General features: G+C 44.1%; 1 protein-coding gene across 4 annotated transcripts in view; it reads left to right on the top strand.

Annotated features, from left to right (window-relative positions):
• The window catches only part of PRKCE (protein kinase C epsilon), a 503,885-nt gene that overhangs the window by 348,648 nt on the left and 136,939 nt on the right, over window positions 1-18,298 (top strand). For all 4 annotated transcript variants that reach the window (XM_025932829.2, XM_086701184.1, XM_086701183.1 and 1 more), the window contains 2 exons: window positions 766-965; window positions 3,865-4,038. In XM_025932829.2, the coding sequence (XP_025788614.1) occupies window positions 766-965; window positions 3,865-4,038 (374 nt within the window). The remainder of the gene's footprint in view (window positions 1-765; window positions 966-3,864; window positions 4,039-18,298) is intronic.

Here is an 18,298-nt window from a genome sequence, read left to right as displayed (position 1 = left end):
CCAGTCTCGGGAAACAGTTCTTCACTTAATGATAAGCCCATTGCTCATTTGGTTTAATATCCTCTTGGGAGATGGGTATTAGAATAAACGCAACAACAAGGCCGAGTAAAGTGCTTTACAAGTTAAAGGCTTCCTGGTCCTCGCTTTTGATATAGTCATATCACCAGTGATAACTGTGATGACTGTTCTCAGTCATTGTTCTAAGTTTCAAAGGGACTTGACAGGTACCTGTTGCCTTTGAGACTCTGCAGGATTCCAGACAAGGCTAGGATTCCTGCACGACACCTAAGATAACAACAGGCTGCTAGCCAAGGGGGCTTTCAGAGAGAGGGCCGAGTTTTTGTGTAATCCGAAGGTGTTGGCTGGTGGGGACCGTGTCCTCTTGTTTGCGTACCTAGATGCCAATGAAAGCATGTATGTTACATGTACCTTAGGTGCCAATGAAAGCGTGTACGTTACACATACATTCGGTGCCAATGAAAGCGTGTACGTTACGTGTACGTTCGTGCCAATGAAAGCGTGTACATTACAGGTACATTCGGTGCCAATGAAAGCGTGTACGTTACATGTACATTCGGTGCCAATGAAGGTGTGTAGAGCAAATGAATGTGGGAAGAGATGCCGCACTGGATTGGCTGCTGTGAAGAACCAGATGGAGGGTGGAGGCCTCACGCTTGGGGGCAGGGGACGTTCTGAGTGCTGGGTCCTGATGGAAAGGGATCATGAGGATGCACTAATGTGGTATCTTGTCACCCTTGGCCCTAGAAATAAAAGAACTTGAAAACAACATTCGGAAGGCCTTGTCATTTGACAACCGAGGTGAGGAGCACAGGGCGGCGGCCTGCAGCGATGGCCACCTGGCGAGCCCCGGCGAGAATGGCGAAGTGCGGCAGGGCCAGGCCAAGCGCTTGGGTCTGGATGAGTTCACCTTCATCAAGGTGCTGGGCAAAGGCAGCTTTGGCAAGGTCTGTGGCGTGCGTGGGTACAACCGCTGACTTTCTCTGCCCTGTGGCGTTGCCTCATCTATCTGATCTAAATCAGATTAAGCTATGAACATTTCAGCCCAGTCTTGTTGCGTCTTCCTTCCTTGTTCAGTGGAAACGGCCTGCGGCTGAGCAGGTGGGAGTCCGGGTTCTGCTGCTAAGTAGCTATGAGATTTCAATGTAGTCACTTAACTTCTTTGGGATTCAGTTTTTCTCATTTGTCAGATGGTGACACAGGCATCCAGTGAGATCACGGGTAGAAGAGCACCTTGAAAAGCTTAAATTGCTTTACATGAGCTTGGCTTCCTGTTAGCAGTACTACTAGCTACTACTTCCCTTCCTCAGAGCTCCATGAGAAATTTTGGCTTTCATTCGTTGCAAAGACTTTAAAAAATGAACTCTAGAATCGCTGCACTCAGTGAGCTTGGGGCTCAAAGCAAATCTGAGTGTGGGTTATTTTGAAAGGTAAACGCTATTGAACCGACTTTTCTGGCACTTACTACATGTTGGGTTTATCCTCCACATTGGCGAGAGAATGAGGATAATCTCATGTCTTGGGTCTTGCTTTGCCCTCGGTGCCAGGCTCCCTGTCCTGCTCCACACTGAGGTGAGCAGAACCATGCAGGGTAGGGGTGCCAAGCGTGTCCCATGAAGCTTTCGTGGCGATCAGGCACGATTCTGATGGCTGGCAAAGTGGGGTGCGTAAATACTGTTCGTTTTAGAAAGAAGGTGTAAGGGCGGAAAGCCTGGGATGTCGGCTAACATTTCAGCCAAGACCCCCGATGATTCCCTTGCTCTTCTCAAAGGCAGGAGTCCACGGGAGGTGTCTCCCCAGGCCCTGTTCTGGGGCCCAGGCACCCCCCCCCCCCCGCAGCTCCCCAGGGTCACGTGCCCTCCCGTGTCCTGGACTCTTGAAAGCCTCAGCGGGCAGATCAGCCAGCTTGCGGAGCTGCTGAACCGCTCTACTGCTCTTGAAGGGAAGGGCTCAGGAAGCCTCCAGGGTATGGGCCTGCCCCCTGGCCCCTCACCTGCCCCATCTCCTCCTGAGATTACTGTAGCAGGAAGGTAACCAGAGGGGGCTTAAATGGCAAATGCTGAAGCAATCACATTCCTCAGAGACCGAGTAAGTAAGAAGCAGGCCCCAGTCCCTTGGTCCAGGCCTAACTCCGGGATGTGAGCCACTTTAATTTTGAACAAATTCAAGGTAAACAAGCAGGCTCAGAGTTTCCAGGTCTCCATACTGTGTAGGCAGGATGGGAACTTGGAAGACTCTGGAGTATTTAGGTTGTTTCTTGGGGAAAATTGCAGCCAACGTTGGAGCTAGTTTTAAAGAGTGAATTACGTGTGGGCGACGAAAGGTCCTTAGGTAGCCCCCTGAATTCCCTCTTGAGGCTTCTGAGTTCCCACTCTTGAGAACTGGCAGCTCACCTTGGAATAGTGTGCTTAGGAGCTGTTTAAAAGGAGAAAGTCTTGTCATGTTGTGCAGAAATGAGTGCAAAAATATCAAGTGATAGGAGAACTTTAATAATCTGGTAATTTGCCCTCTGGAAAAGGAATCACATTCCCAGTGTTAGAAGAAACCACAAAGGCAAACATGACGGATGTAGCTACATGAGGACAAGTGATCCTGTCTGATAGAAGATAGAACAGAAAATCCTAAAACAGGCTTAGACAAACCTTTGCAGAAGGCAAAGTGTTAGCATCTGTATATACAAAACTCCTACAAACTCATAAGAAAATAATATAAAGTAGCAGATAACTAGACAAAGTTACCTTGACAAATATAAATTGACAGTTCACACAATTAGAGGAAAAATTTTTTCAAGTTTCTCTTAAATACAGAGAACAAACTGAGGGTTGCTGGAGGGGAGGTAAGTGGGGGTTGGGCTAAATGGGTGATGGGCATTAAGGAGGGCATTTACTGGCATGAGTAAGTGATAAATCACAAAATTCTACTCCTGAAACCATTATTACACTATATGTTAACTAATGGGGATTTAAACAAAATTTTAAAATTAAAAACAAGTTTCACTGCAAGTTAAAACAGACTGGAGGTTCGGGGCGCCTGGGTGGCGCAGTCGGTTGAGCGTCCGACTTCAGCCAGGTCACGATCTCGCGGTCTGTGATTTCGAGCCCCGCATCAGGCTCTGGGCTGATGGCTCAGAGCCTGGAGCCTGTTTCTGATTCTGTGTCTCCCTCTCTCTCTGCCCCTCCCCCGTTCATGCTCTGTCTCTCTCTGTCCCAAAAATAAATAAAAACGTTGAAAAAAAAATTAAAAAAAAAAACAAAAACAACAGCCTGGAGGTTATATATCACACCTGTTACATGAGCAAAAATGCTTTTTAAGTGAAAACACCCAATGTGGGTACATTGCCATAAAACTAAGGCACCTCTCCACTCCTGATGGCAAATTCTGTTGTACATCCTTTTTGAAATTCAAGAAATGTGCAAAATATTTAACCCTGTAGTCAACTTCTAAGACTTTCTAGCTTAAGGATATGGTTGAAAAAAAAAAAAGTACATGTACAAAAACACCCAATCCAATAAATATATATTTATTTATTGAAATCAAGAATCAGATGCTTAACAGACTGAGTTACCTAGGCGCTCCAGTAATATGTTTACTTGAGTTAAATATAAGCATCCCTGATGATGTTGGTGACGATGTAGGTGATGAAACCTTATGAAATCACGTTCGTTTAAATAAAATTATATGTGAAATAGTATGATTATAAGCAGGACAAATCTATATGAACATATGAACAATTATTTAACAGATATGTATTGCTTCTTTTTTTTTCTATGCTAGAGATTGACTTGTGTTTCTTCTTTGGATTCCATGCATGGATAGGTTGCTATGAGTGGTTTTGGTTCCTTGCAGGTCATGTTGGCCGAGCTGAAAGGCAAAGATGAAGTATATGCTGTGAAAGTTTTAAAGAAGGATGTCATCCTCCAGGATGATGATGTGGACTGCACGATGACAGAGAAGAGGATTTTGGCTCTGGCGCGGAAACACCCGTACCTAACCCAACTCTATTGCTGCTTTCAGACCAAGGTATGTCTAGGAAGAAGCCACCATCTTGAGGTAGTGCTGTATGATGTGATGGTATCTTGATGTCTGATTAAAAACATCAATTATAGACCCTCTCCATTATTTTCTAACAGGCCTTATGAAGTGGCATGGATTTTACCCTTGAAAAGATCAGGGTATATCTGAACGGCATCCTCTCTTTTAAGGGTGCGGAATTTTCCATTCAGGGCTGTGCTCGTGAAGGGATGAGAGGGCAATAGAACTTTGCAAATGCAGCTGGACAAAGCCAAATGGCTAAACCCAGTGTTTGCTCCCTGGAAAAAACAACAGGCGTGATTAGTCCTTGCTCTTCTCCTAACTTTCTATCATTAGGCAAATCATTTAAGTTCTCTGTTGCCTTCAGATCAAATGAAAAGGAGTAAAGCCCGCCCTGACCACTTCTGACTTGTATAATGTCATATGAGGCAGAGGATGTGGACAAGTGCTTACAATGCTCATTTTCAGCTGGCTGTGCGGGAGCCTGGGAACCAGAAGGTGGCAGTAAAGAAATGGAAATAATTTGTAGCTGCATTATGGAGTCTGACCAATGACTATCGTAACTGATTTTTTAACTTACTGTTTGTTAGTAAAGAAATGCCAACATTCTTTATGAAGCTCCTGTTTTATTACCCCTTTTGTTGTGGGGAGTGAAGGTCTTTTATGGTGGCTTATGGGTTTGTCGTCTTTAGCTTCTTGAGAAGGCAAAGGCAACCTCACCTGAAACTCCCCCCGTGCCCATCTGGAGCCCAGACAGTACAGGGCACCATCATGGAGAGACGATCTCTTGCCCCTTGGCACACTCTCACCTCTATGTCACTGCCATGATGTTCTTCCACTTTGAATTCAACTATTATTGGTCATTTGGCAAATTTTTATTTTATGATATTTTATTGACTTCTTCCCATGTGCCAGGTACTGGAGATACAACGGTATCTCCAGTCTCTCACCTCAGGGAATTTACAGTCTCTTTGGTACACTGTTTTTCAAAGGGTATTTCTCTGAACCCTCATCACTTGAGAAATTCTAAGAATAAAGGATCCTTTGGCCCATAGTTTGGGGAACTGAAATTTTGACTTCTTCTAGACTGCTTCAACATGTACTTGCTTTTTTAAGTCCCTGAGGAGAAATGCAATGGGGGGAAAAAAAAAAGATTGCCTATGTTTAATCTACTATTTCCCAATTATTTGATCTCAAGCTCCACTTCTACAATCACCTATTCCACACTGAGAAACAGTGATGTAGTGGATATTTCCTATCCCTCTGATCTCTCAGGAAGATAAGAAACACCTTCTGAAAATCTGGAAATCCCTTTTCTGAACAGGTGCAGGAGTCATTAGCTATCCTTGTTTTTGAAATGTGTTATGTAATTCCTAATATTTGTGGGTCTATGCATGTATGTGTACATATGCGGAGCTCAACATGGTAAAAGAGGATCAGTCATATGGTTAACTTTTTCTTTTCTCCACTCGAGTGTAATTCTAGATTAATGAAAAAAAGTGTCCTGTAAGTCTTTATCTTCCATGGCACCTATCCCAGGGCCTCACATTTGGTGGGTATTCACTATCAGAATTGGAGGGTTGGAAGATTTTATAAAAATTATCTCTTCTACTCTACTTTTTGCACCAGTGAGAAAATCAGATGTCAACGAAGTATAAGTCTTTTGCCTATAGACACTCTGTTTTGGCCACAGTGGACTTAGCATCTGGTCTCTGGGACTCCTAGTCCAGTGGGACCTTGCTCTGATATCACACTGATATTCTCTCTTGCCTGACCCAGCACCGTGCCCCCCTCTGTGGGGGGAGATTTCCCCCTCTTCCCCTACCCCTAGCAGGTAGCCATCTCTTTCCCTGTCTGAGGTGGTTTCATGGGTAGAGATCCACACTGGTGTTTTTTCTTTGGACATATTGCCAAGAGGTTCAACATTCTTGGGAAGCCACAGTGGAGGGTCAGCTTTCCTACACCTCTTGTTGAATAAGTGAGATATGGGAATGGATGTCTTCCATGTCAGCAGTGTTCTCCTCTGTGCATTGTAGAATATCAAGGCTAAGGTTCCTCACTGTATGGCAGCTTTTGGAACACAAAGCAGTATTTAATAAACACCATGGATTTCCTTTATGGGAGAACAATACCCAAACTGACACATGGAGATTGGGGTCTGGATGGCTAAAGCATGGGGTTGGGGAGAGAAGAGACTTTAGTAGTTCAGATATTTACTAACTCTTTTTCTCAGGCTGATGTCAGGTAGCTATAGTTACAGGAGCAACTTTGCCCCACCTCTTCCCTGCCACCATCATTCCATAGAGAAATAGCACACCCCACTTTACACAGCAGACATATGTTCATCTCAGTTTTTGAAAGTGAATCATATTTTAACTTCACTGAAGGACCTTAGCTTATTAATGAAAGCAGTCTTATGAAGAATCATTTTATGAACTCCCAACTTCTAGAAAAGGTGACTTTTCCTCTGACAACCAGTAGTCATGTTTTTTTAAACATTTATTTATTTTTGAGAGACAGAGAGAGACAGACCATGAGTGGGGGAGGAGCAGAGAGAGAAGGAGACACAGAATCCAGAGCAGGCCTAGGCTCTGAGCTGTCAGCACAGAGCCCAATGCGGGGCTCGAACCCAGGAACCATGAGATCATGACCTGAGCCAAAGCCGGCCGCTTAACCGACTGAGCCACCCAGGTGCCCCCAGGAGTCATGGTTTTAAAGAGTAGCTATTATTCACTCACCTGACTATGAGGTAGGTGCTGGCTCTAGGTTTATCAGCAAAATGTGGAGGGGTTTACTCCATAAGCAATGGGGAGTTTATACTCTTTCTGTAAACAAATGGCAGCAGAGAGTATTGGGTGGGTGTTCAAACTAGGAGGACTCAGAGAAGAGGTGCTCTTGGGGTTTGGAGTGGGGAGGGTGCTCAAGCCAGGCTGTGAGGAGGGGAGGATTGGGCCAGGGTCTGGGTGGGAACAGGAACCGGGCTCAGTAGCCATAGCTCAGTCTGGCTTTCATTTCACTTTTCCTGAAAAGAAAGGACCCTGAACCTGGTTTCAACTAAAACTCTAATACATGATAAAGGAATGTGAGATCTGATTGCAATCCTATTAAGATTTCTTTCATTCTTACTTAATTATGACACACAAAGCAGCAATAATGTTAAGTCGGGTTTAATTACTTTTAGGTGAGCCTTTGTTTTTCAGTGTGTAGGGGAAAAGGCCCCCATAGAAACACACCTTTAGAACTTCTTGATAGTTTGCACATAGCTTCAGGCCACACACTATTATACAGATTGCCCAATGGGACTTAAATGTGTGTGAGGTGTGGGTGCCATGTCTGGTGTGGTGACCAATTGTGATGAGTATATAAACCTACTGGCACCAGTCATGATGTCAAGTCGTGAATTAGATATGGTCCTCACAGCCCACTGAAGGTACGATTCAAGGCCAATTTGGCCTTTTCTGTGCCGTGCCTACCTGCCATTGGTTCATATACTCTGATCCTTCTCCTGGAGATCTGGAAGGAAGAAAAGCAAATGAAACAGCTCCGTTGTTCCAGTGCTAGTAAGAAAAGGCAGACAGGCCAGTAAATTAAGCCAGTAACTTCAATTTCAGTCAAATTCAAACCAGTATATTTGACCTCAGTTCCTGCTATGCTGTGTGCTCTTGGGGCTGGTGGAATAGCCTGAACTAGGGAAAGCTACAAAACTGTATTTAATTAACTATCAAATACATAGTATGAAAGGTGGGTCAGGGACTTCCAACTCCAGCTGAGATAGAGAACCCTCATTTCTATCAGACCCTCTCTCTCACAACTAAAGAACCCTCAATGTAATTCTTATTTCATAAAGGCATTATGCTCATCAAGATTGACATAGCCATCCAGAATTACAGTATCATCTATTGATACAGATGAGAAACTAAAATTTCCATATTTAAAACTGCCAGATGACTTTTAAATGGATGATGTTAAACTGCTATCAATGGTATTTACTATTTTCACACACAATAACTGTTTCTTGGTTAAAAAAGTAGTGTCCATAATGATTTCAATGAATATACAGGTATTTTTTGAGCATCTATTATAGGCTAGACACTGCTAGATTCTGGGGCTACAAAGCTCCAAACATACCAACTCTGAACTCAGGGAGATGACTGTCTCCTGGGGAGACAGATATGTGGAGTGATGGACAGCTCTTCTAATGGGGCCACGGAGATGAGACATTTGAAGCCCTGCAAAGGGTAGTTGGAAAGGCTTCCTAGAGGAGGTGGAACAAAACCAGGACCTCAAAGCATGGGTGGCATTTGAAAGAGGATAAGGGCAGAGAGATGACTGAGGAAACCTAGAACTTATCGACCAATCTCCTCTTCGACACTGTTTTCCCAACGCTGGAACTCTCACCTCTTTCTGTGCCCTACTTCCGCAAGCAAATGAAAATGGCTGAACAACAGCAGTGAAGGAGAGGAAGAGTAGAGGATGTTCAGAAAATTCCTGCACCTGCGAGATCAGATGATTGGTAGAGAGGGGGCGGAAGTACAGTTGGCCTTTGGACAACACGCTCTCGAACTGGCGCACTTATGTGCGGCTTATTTTCGAGACAGTACAGGACTACAAACGTGTCTTCTCTTCCTCAAGGTTTTCTTAATAACATTTTCTTTTCTCTAGCTTACTTCATTGTAAGAATACAGTGTGTAATACATATTACATACAAAATATGTGCTCATCGACTGTGTTCTCAGCAAGGCTTCTGTGCAATAGTAAGACTATTGGTAAAGTTTTGGGGGGAGTCAAGTTCTATGCAGATTTTTGACTGTGCAGGGGCTGCGCACCCCAACTGCCATATTGTTCCAGACCTACTGTACTATGAGCCAACCTCACTGGGCGAGGCACCCAGTGCAGCTCCACAAGTTATAGGTTTGGTCAAAGTCAGGGCTTAGGGCAAGGAGTGACTTCAGGAACTGCCTCTTCAGGCCTCTCACTCATGCACAGAAAGCTTAGGGACGAGAGAGCCACTGAGTGATGGGTTTGTTTTTGCTTTTGTTTTTGTTTTTGTAGTTACAGGAAATAAAATTCTCAGGCATTTTTAGATTCTATGTATGAACCCCGTTGTGAAATCATTGCTTCCGACTGGACCCATAAAACTTGTCTCGAGTAATTTCATCCACGATTTTTCCTCTTTAAAAATATTAATCTCTACCTCATCGCCCCCATCCCCCTCCCTTTGGCATTTCCCGCCAGGCCTGGGAAGCTAGCTCCTGGAGGGCTGTGCCTCTCTCAGCTGCTGTGAAGGAAACAGAGGGTGAACTCCTAGAGAATCTCCCTTGGCCAGGTTCCCTCGCTGCCCTGGGGGAAATGCAGAATGGAAAAATCCTTAAAAAGCAACTGGAGACATTTTTCAAATGAGTTTTAGTAATCCGTGTGAGCGTAGGGTGAGAACTACAGAACAGGGGTGTTGACAGCATAGGGAAAAAAATGACAGTTGCAAGGAACCCTGATGTTTGTTTTGATCATTGTTTCTGTAGGATGGCAAACACAAAAGCAAAAAGCAAAGTTAAAAATTAGGCCGTTGGGAGATATTTTGAAAAACAGATGACTGTGTCAGATTATAAGAGCCAAGAAACAGTTGAACAAAGTATGCCTCCTACTAGAGCGTGCTTGTATGAGGCAGCCAGACGTGGAAGGGGCTGGAGGAGTTTTGACTGGAACTGGTGCCTCACAAGAGTAGACTGACATGTTCAACACCATGAGTTGGCATGTGGGTCAGAAAGCCACCTGGTAATCAAGATGCTCGCAAATCAAACTAGTATGGCGGACACATTCAATTCTCTTGAGGAGGGGTGGTCTGAGGCCATGGAGGGCTGGTGGGGATTGAGAGGGGAGAGAGAGAGAGAGAGAGAGAGAGGAAGTGTGGGTGGGGAGAGAGAGGGAGAGAGAGAGAAAGTGTGTGTGTGTGTGTGTGTGTGTGTGTGTGTGTGTGTGTGTGTGTTTGGTAGGATGTGTCTATGTGCGGACAGGCCAGGCATGCCCAAGCCAGTCAGAGGAGATAAGAGTTTTCATAATCAGGCAAGGCTTCACAGAGGAGAAGGATCTGACTCAGGTCTTGAAACATACCAGGATACATTCTACCTGATGAAACAAAGGTTATAGAGTTAATTAATGTTCATGTGCCCTGGGGGCAGAGAGGTATGCATGTTGGCTCTTAATCTATGATGCTCCTGCCTCTTTGCCTCTAAGGAAACCTTGCATTTGCTTTTAAAAATGCCTTTTAAAGTTGCTTTTAAAAATGGACAGTTGCTTTTAAAAATGCTTTCGCTTATATCAGCCATTGAACATGCCCTAAATGTGTCTTTGGGAGGTGAGTATGGTTACTCTCTCTTTCAGACGGGAAACTGAGGCCCAGCAAGGCCTGACAACTTGTCTGTAATAGAATCCAGATTGGAATGGAGATTTCCTGATGGCCCTTGTTCACACATTATTCTGTGGAGCTCCTTCCTACTGTTTAAATTCTCTACTTCAGATAGCCTCACCTCCAAACTCCTTTCCCCTGTCTCCATTTGCTATCACACATAGGAGAAAGGGTCTAAGGATGATAGTTCTATCTGACTTGGACCCAGTGAGATTGAAATTTTAAAAAATGCTGGCAGATATAGTAGGATCTATCAGACCGTTTCTAGAAATGTGTCTGTTTTCTGGGAGTGCAAGAGAAGGGAAGAGAAAGGGACCTAGGCACAGGAATTAGAGCTCTTTCTCTACATGAGGGGGTAATATCTTGACACACCCATCATAAGTTGAAAATATGCTCAGAATACTTACATCAGCCTACAGTTGGGCAAAATCATCTAACACCAAGCCTATTTTACAACAAACTGTTGCATATCTCATGTGATTGGTTGAATACTGTCCTGAAGTGAAAAACAGAATGGTTGTATGGATACAGATTGGTTGTAAGCGCGTGGGCTGTTGACCCTGGTGACCATGTCACTGACTAGGAACTGGGGCTCATGCCATTGCCCAGCCTCAAAAGGGTGTACCGCAATCACTGGCCTGTGTAAAGGTCAAAATTTGAAGTACAGTTTCCGCTGAAAGCATATTGCTTTCACTACATCGTAAGTCACAAACATCATAAATTGAGCCATCGGGAATCAGGGACTGTCCATATATCCGAAATGGGCAGGAATAGGATGAGGTCCTCACACCTGACCACTCAGCCATCACTTACTGAGCAACCACTATGTACCATGCCATGGGTGTCATGGCACCATGCTACCTGCTGAGGGAGTTAGTGGTGAACCAGATAGTTATGTTTCTTGGCCTTATGGAACTCAAAGCTTCACTGGAACATGTTTGTTGCACCACAGTGTGAGAAGTGCTGGCATGCACCTACTGCCCAGAACTCGTTGCTTTGTTTTCTTTCCGAAACTGTTGTCCTTGGCTTTTAAAAAATAATATTTAATTTTGGAGCACCTGGGTGGCTCAGTTGGTTGAGCGTCTGGCTCTTGGTTTCAGCTCAGGTCATGATCTCATGTTAAATGAGTTAAAAGAGCCCCATGTCAGGCTCTGTGCTGACAGTACAGAGCCTGCTTGGGATTCATTCTCCCTCTCCCTCTCCCTCTCTCTCTCTCCCTCCCTCTCTTCCCCTCCCCCACTCATGCATGCGCACATGCTCTCTCTCATGCTCTCAAATAAAAACTTTAAAAAAATAAAAAATATTTAAATTTTATCACGGAGCATTTTTGTTCATTGTAGAAAATTTGGAAAATTCAGAAAAGCTCAAGAAAATAAGAGTGATTCTAATGACTAGTATTTGATGTATTTTCAGTTTAAAAGTAGTTATCTGTTTATTTATAAAGTTGATATTCTATATAATAAACTGTTTCACCAGGTGACAGCGTATAACCATCCCCATTGTCACTATTCTTCCATCAAATGATTTCCAAGGTCTCTACGATATGTGAGGGCCTCTTGTAGAGAAATGCTGTATTTGGGGGCTGCAGGCCATCAGTCCATGCTTGGCTTCCTGTGGAGCTTGCGTCAGCAGGAAGTGAACCAGAAGGTGCTGCCCAGAAATGGCTTTTGCCTCTCTGCAACAGAACTGCCTCTTTCTATTGCCATTTCTCTTTCTCTAGAACATAAACTCGAGTGCAAATTGTAAATAATCTGACATTGACATATGGCAGAGCAAGATTTAAACGCTCTTTCCACCTCTAAGGAATATACTTACCCATCTCCCTAAACTATCTGCATATTCTTCTAAGCTGTAATTTTTGCATGAGGTTTTGTGGAGGTGCGGTGTGTGCCTGCATGTGTGTGCACACGCATGAGGACACACAGACCCTGGATATGCCGTGGCAAGGGAACCCTCGCTCACCTCCTTCTCCCAAAGGAGCACTTCTAACTTCTTCACACATTAGGATTCCAAGTAACCTATCGTTTGAAGAGGGGATTTCACTTCAAAACAAAACAACAGTTTAAAACCACTGTAACTTCGGAGAGTCTGGAATAAATCTTGATGATTTTTACCTACCCATATGTAAGCTGATGTTTATATGGAGCAGCGGTTCCTGAAGACTGTCATTACAAAGGTCCTTCCGTTACTAAAACAGGCGCATTCCTGAGATTTAGGTAGAGATGGAATTTGGGGAAGCAGATTTAAAACCTAGATTTCTCATATTCTCTGTGAGTGCCATCTCTGAATGGGTTGGATGGTTAATACAAGCATTTGCAGAAAACAGTACCTAGAAGCAAGTGTATAAACCACTTTGGCTCACTGAGGAAGGTTTTCTACCAGAGAGAGAGAGAGGGAAGTAGATGGAACATGGCTAGGATATGCCACTCTGATGATGAGAAAGTTGGTCATGAAGCTCTGCTCTGTGCCAGCACCCTATCAGGTGCCATTGGAAGATAGCAGGGACTGTAACTCTTCTGTTCAAGGGGAGTAGATAAAATATACATCAATCAGTAACTGAGAATATAGTATGTGATGAGGGGCACAGAGAGGCTTCTACTTAATGAGCACCTATTATGTGGTGAGTCTTGCATAGAACTGATGTAATCTCACACAAACTTTCATGGGGTGTGCTGCTTCTGCCGTCTCTTTGGGCAGATGAGGAAACTGAGGTTGGGGTGCTCAACAGCTTGGCCAGGCTCACACAGATCTGGGGCTCAGAGCACAGGGAGCCACAGGGAAGAAGGGCTTGCCAGGAACAGACCCGCCAGTGAAAGGAGAGCAATGGCTGTGCTGAAACAGGAGGCCCACAGTGGGAAGGCATGAGACAGACACCTTCCTGAGGAGGTTCTGACCAAGCTGGGGAGAACTTACAATGCCCGGCAAGCAGTCTGGACTTATTCTGGAGATAAAAGGTTCCTTGAGGGTCACATGGGAAGTGAGGACTTAGTGCAGCGTGACGCCTCCGTGTGCCATGGACAAAAGGGAGAAAGGAAAAGCAGACATACTGGGAAAGAGGCTGTTTCAATAACCCACATGTGTCCAGAGGCAGTAAGAGAGAGCTTCTGAAGGAAGAATTGCCACAGGCCATTTGACCTTCCCTCTGCATCTAGAAAGGCTGGTGAAGAAAGTAGAGTGTTCCTTTGGATAGTCTAGAAAATATTGGTGGTGTAATCCCAGACAGATTAGAAATGTGAATTTAGATAGCTGCCAGTTGGGTTCGGTGACCTACACACTTCTAAGGTGTCCTTTGCTCACAGTTCATGGGTACACAGGATCAGATTTAAATACAAAGTTTCAACTTGAAATCTAAAACCAGAGGGCCAAGTCATCGAACCCATTCACCAAACAAAGCCAGTTTCCTCATTGGTTGACATCAGACCTCCCACCTTCCCCCAACACCATCTGCTGGGTTTCGGGATTTACTCTGTGTGTGTGTGTGTGTGTGTGTATCTGTGTCCATTTTTAGATTCATGTTGAATTTTGATAGTAGACTGATGTTTTACACACGGGGCAATTTGGAGAAGTCAGTCTATTGAGATTGCTCAACTTAGGCAACAGGCTTTCCTCACATAACCTGAACTTTTTGTTACAATGGTCTCAGGTACTTCAGATGGCCCTGCTGGCCATTAATGCTTTGACTTTGAGATCCTGCCAGACAGTGGGTATGTCCCATTCAGCTACTTCTGTGTGTTTGTGCCCTGTTGATTTGTAGGGAAAATGGGATATAGGAAAGAAGGCACTGTGAATCAAGGAATTCTGGTTCTTGTTCTGGTTCTGACACTGATGGTTCTTAGATATTTCTCTGGGCATTGATTTCCTCACTCATCATAAAAGCTGGGGGAGGACACAAAGAATTAGACAGCATGATCTATAGGATTTTAAAGATCTTTGAAAATGCAACTCACTGGGAACCATACACAGGACCCTTCCAGACTTGCTTGCTGTTAATGTGAGAGAAAAACAAGGATGAAATCAATTAACAGTGCTTCTATTTAGTGTTCCCTTTTCAGAGCTCAATTCAGTAAAGGCTTCTACTTGATCAAAGCCTTTACGTTCACAGGGCTTTCCTTCTTCATCAGGGTTTCAAATTCAGACATACTTTCAATGACTAATGGTGCCACATCGGAAGAGCTCCTAGGAGGTATTATTGTGCTCTCATTAAAGCATAGCACAGTTTCTAGCACACAGAAGGCACAATAAATGTTAGCTTCTGTCTTACCTAGTTAACAATTTCAATATCCTTTACAAAAATAGGCCCCAAACTGGATAGAGAGCTTTGTCCTGCTTTGTTTGCCTATAATGATGACCTCTTCTGACCAGTGGGCCAGTTGTTCATGAAACAGACTTGAGCCCCCATTGTTGGTAGATTTGACCCCCAGGCATACTAGCTAAACCAAGAGAAAATATATATTACCTGTCCCCTAACCTGAGCCCAGATTGTCCTTGACTATAGCTGTGGCTCATTCTCTGAATTCGTCTGTTCCTCTCATAAGTACATCAGGAGGGGCCATCCTTTTTGAAGAAGTGTCTGCTCAACTAGAAAATGAATGCTCTGTTACATCCTTTTTTGTTAATTATAAAATCTTTTCTTAATGATGAAATCAATTACACTTAGAAGTGTAACTAGTTGGGGCGCCTGGGTGGCGCAGTCGGTTAAGCGTCCGACTTCAGCCAGGTCACGATCTCGCGGTCCGTGAGTTCGAGCCCCGCGTCAGGCTCTGGGCTGATGGCTCGGAGCCTGGAGCCTGTTTCCGATGCTGTGTCTCCCTCTCTCTCTGCCCCTCCCCCGTTCATGCTCTGTTTCTCTCTGTCCCAAAAATAAATTAAAAAAACGTTGAAAAAAAAAATTAAAAAAAAATAAAATAAAAGCTTGTCTTTAAAAAAAAAAAAAAAAAAAAAAGAAGTGTAACTAGTTAAGGTGTGAGGAACACGCCTGTGATTATATGTCCCTAGGAGTTAAGTAATTCATCCTTCTGACTCCCCAACCCATAACTTGAACTAGGGCCAACACAAGGTCACCATGACAGTGGCTTCTGCATGTCTCCTCTAAATGCTTTGTTTCATCCACAGGATTCTAGTGAATTCTTGCTAGACACTTTGTCTCCTTCCTATGACTGAGATGGTGGATGGAGGGGGTCACATATTGGGGCCAGGTCCCCAATGTGAGAGGAAGAGGTTACTGGTTCCAGTAAAGAATATCTTGGGCAAAACTGCCCTTGTGGTGGTCTGAGAAAGGGGGACAGGGGTCATCTAGGTGGGCTAGTCCTCACCTTCCATTTCAGGGTCGTCCTTGGCTCAATAATGACAATACTATAGCAACAATTTCTATAGGACTCATTATACTCCATGTTCAATTTCAAACATTTTCTATCTATTAACTCATTTAATTTTCAAGGCAAGCCTCTGAGGTAGACCTATTATTCCAAAGAGAGGTCACACAGCTGGAAGTGGCAGAGTCTGGATTCACACTCCATTGGCTTCTAGAAACTTCATTTTGTCTGAATATCCAGTGCAGATTAGGCCCCTGAGACTGATGAACACAAACCAATCTCCTAAGAGACCAGGTGTAAATAAAATGGCGGTTGGTTGATTTACGGTGGGGTGACTACTTATGTCTGTTGCTCAGGGCATTCTGGAATAACTCCTTGGGGAGTAGTATTTTAGGCAATCTGAATTGTATTGGGAAAGCAATGGAAGGAAAAACAGACCCTTTTATTCCTGTTATGAGACCTTTATTTTGCAGGGGCGATAAGAAGTCGAAACATCTACTCTTGACCCCATTGGGGCATTTTATTTTACCATGATGTTCCAGGGATAATATAAACAGAGAATAAAGAATTCTCTCAGCGCCCCCATGGCATGGCAGAAGGTACAAATTAACTCCTTTCTTGGGTCAATATGATATTTACTTGGGATTCGTCAGCAGTATGTAATCCATTTTATCAGGAATACTTATGTACAGGTTGCTAGGGAACTAAGCTCATTACCTGGCCCTGGCTCTTAGAGCTGAGCTGCTCAGCTCTAAGGCTCAATTTGGGCCTGGCTAACTGATAATTACAGGAGTGGTGATGAGTTTTGAGGCCTTCCCTGGTCCTCCAGAAAGAGCATGGAGAATGCAGTATGGTAAGAGTCTGAGGAAGGAGTGGTTGGGGAAAATGATGGCTTTGTTCTTAGCGTTTCTTCATTATTTATCCAGCTGACACCCATTTTGTTTTGTTTTGGCTTTCAAGTCATAGATTGATAACCTCCTTTATCCAGTCCTGACTTATGAAGGCTTCCTAGATGCACCGGTGTTAACACTAGAAACACTCAAACACAACCAAATGAAATGCACTGCTGTTAATGTGGCAATAATCCCATAGTCTAATTCACTCAGACTTTTTTTTTCCTATGGGGGAATTTATTAGAAATACGGAAGCATTTCTTATTGTACGTAAATTAGAAGTGAACCTCAAAGAAGTAGAAGTGACAAGAAAACTTGAAAATAAAATCTGACCCTTAAAAAAATATACATACATACATACTTAGGTGTGATTGCTCACCTTACAAAAGCCAACTCCTTTTGTAAAACGTTTAGCAGAGAATTCACTAGAAAACACCTTGGGTTGACGAGGTCCACTTGGACTTGCCAGGTGGAACGGCTGACATGTAGAGGTATTTAACCTACAGCATTAAAACCTGTGGCAGTGGAAGAGTGGTCCCAAGGAAGGGAAGGCACACAGAATACGCGCCATCAGCCAGAGAGGAAGTGTCCTGCTTTGGTATATGGTAGACACCCAGGATTTCTTCAATACCTGGTATGTCTTCAGCTTAGTGGCAGGTATGCCAGGGATAGGAAAAGACACAATCCTTGTCCAGAGAACTTCTAGTCTGTGCAGGAAGGTAAGACCAGCACAGGTGAACCAGAAAATGAAATCTGTACAAAAGTAAGTGATGCAGAAATTTTCTTAGGAAGTCAGAGAAAGAGGCATGAGTGGGCTGGGGCAGAAGGCACACTCCTGCACAAGGGAGGGGCACTACTGTCACATATGAGGGGCTTTGTCATGGGAGGAAGAGCCTGGGTCCATCTCTGTCAGGAGCACAGTGCTGAGAGCCCGGCTGAGTCCATGGGACTGGTTCTATGTGGTCCTGTCATTCTGTGACAAGGAACGAACTTCGTGTGAGACTAGTCTGGATGTTTTTGTAATTCAGGTCCTCCCATCCAGCTGTTACCCCCCCCTCCCCCACCCCCCCGGGTTGATCTCCCAGTGTTAAAGCAGGTTAATGGCAGGGAAATCAGCCCCCCATCCTGGGAACTGGGGAGAGCCTGATGCGCTGGCATCGGGTGAGCACAGGAAGGCAATATGTTGTGTATGGCACAGGCAGGAACAAACTGGGTCCTCCCCTAAACTGAAAAATGATAGATGCTTCTAGTGCAAAAACTACGTGATTCCTATGCATCTGTATCCCCGGGATGACGGATTCCGTTCAGCTCTTTGAGCTCCACGGTAAATCCTGAATCCTGAAGACACTAAGTTTAGGATAAAACGCAGACAGTCTGATGCTCCTTCCTGCTCTGTAGAAAATGGTGCTAACAGTTCGCAGAATTATGAGAGTAAAAAGCCCATTTGATCCAAACAGGCACTTTTGTGGGAGGAGAAAAATACAGTCAGAGGGCTTTGTGAACACCTATACAAATTGGTCAAAGATTACGGTACAGATGTGAGACTTAAAATCCTAATTCCATAAAAAGGGATGTTTAGACTTCATCAGTAAGGAAGGGCAAGAATAGGAAGAGTGTGAGCAGTTGGACAAAACTGGAAA

The sequence above is a fragment of the Puma concolor genome, chromosome A3, assembly GCF_028749965.1.
Source record: "Puma concolor isolate L17-30 chromosome A3, mPumCon1.1.hap2, whole genome shotgun sequence".
In the NCBI taxonomy this organism is placed as follows: Eukaryota; Metazoa; Chordata; class Mammalia; order Carnivora; family Felidae; genus Puma; species Puma concolor.
The sequence above is the reverse complement of the archived record's forward strand: the minus strand, read 5'-3'. Positions and strand labels throughout refer to the sequence as shown.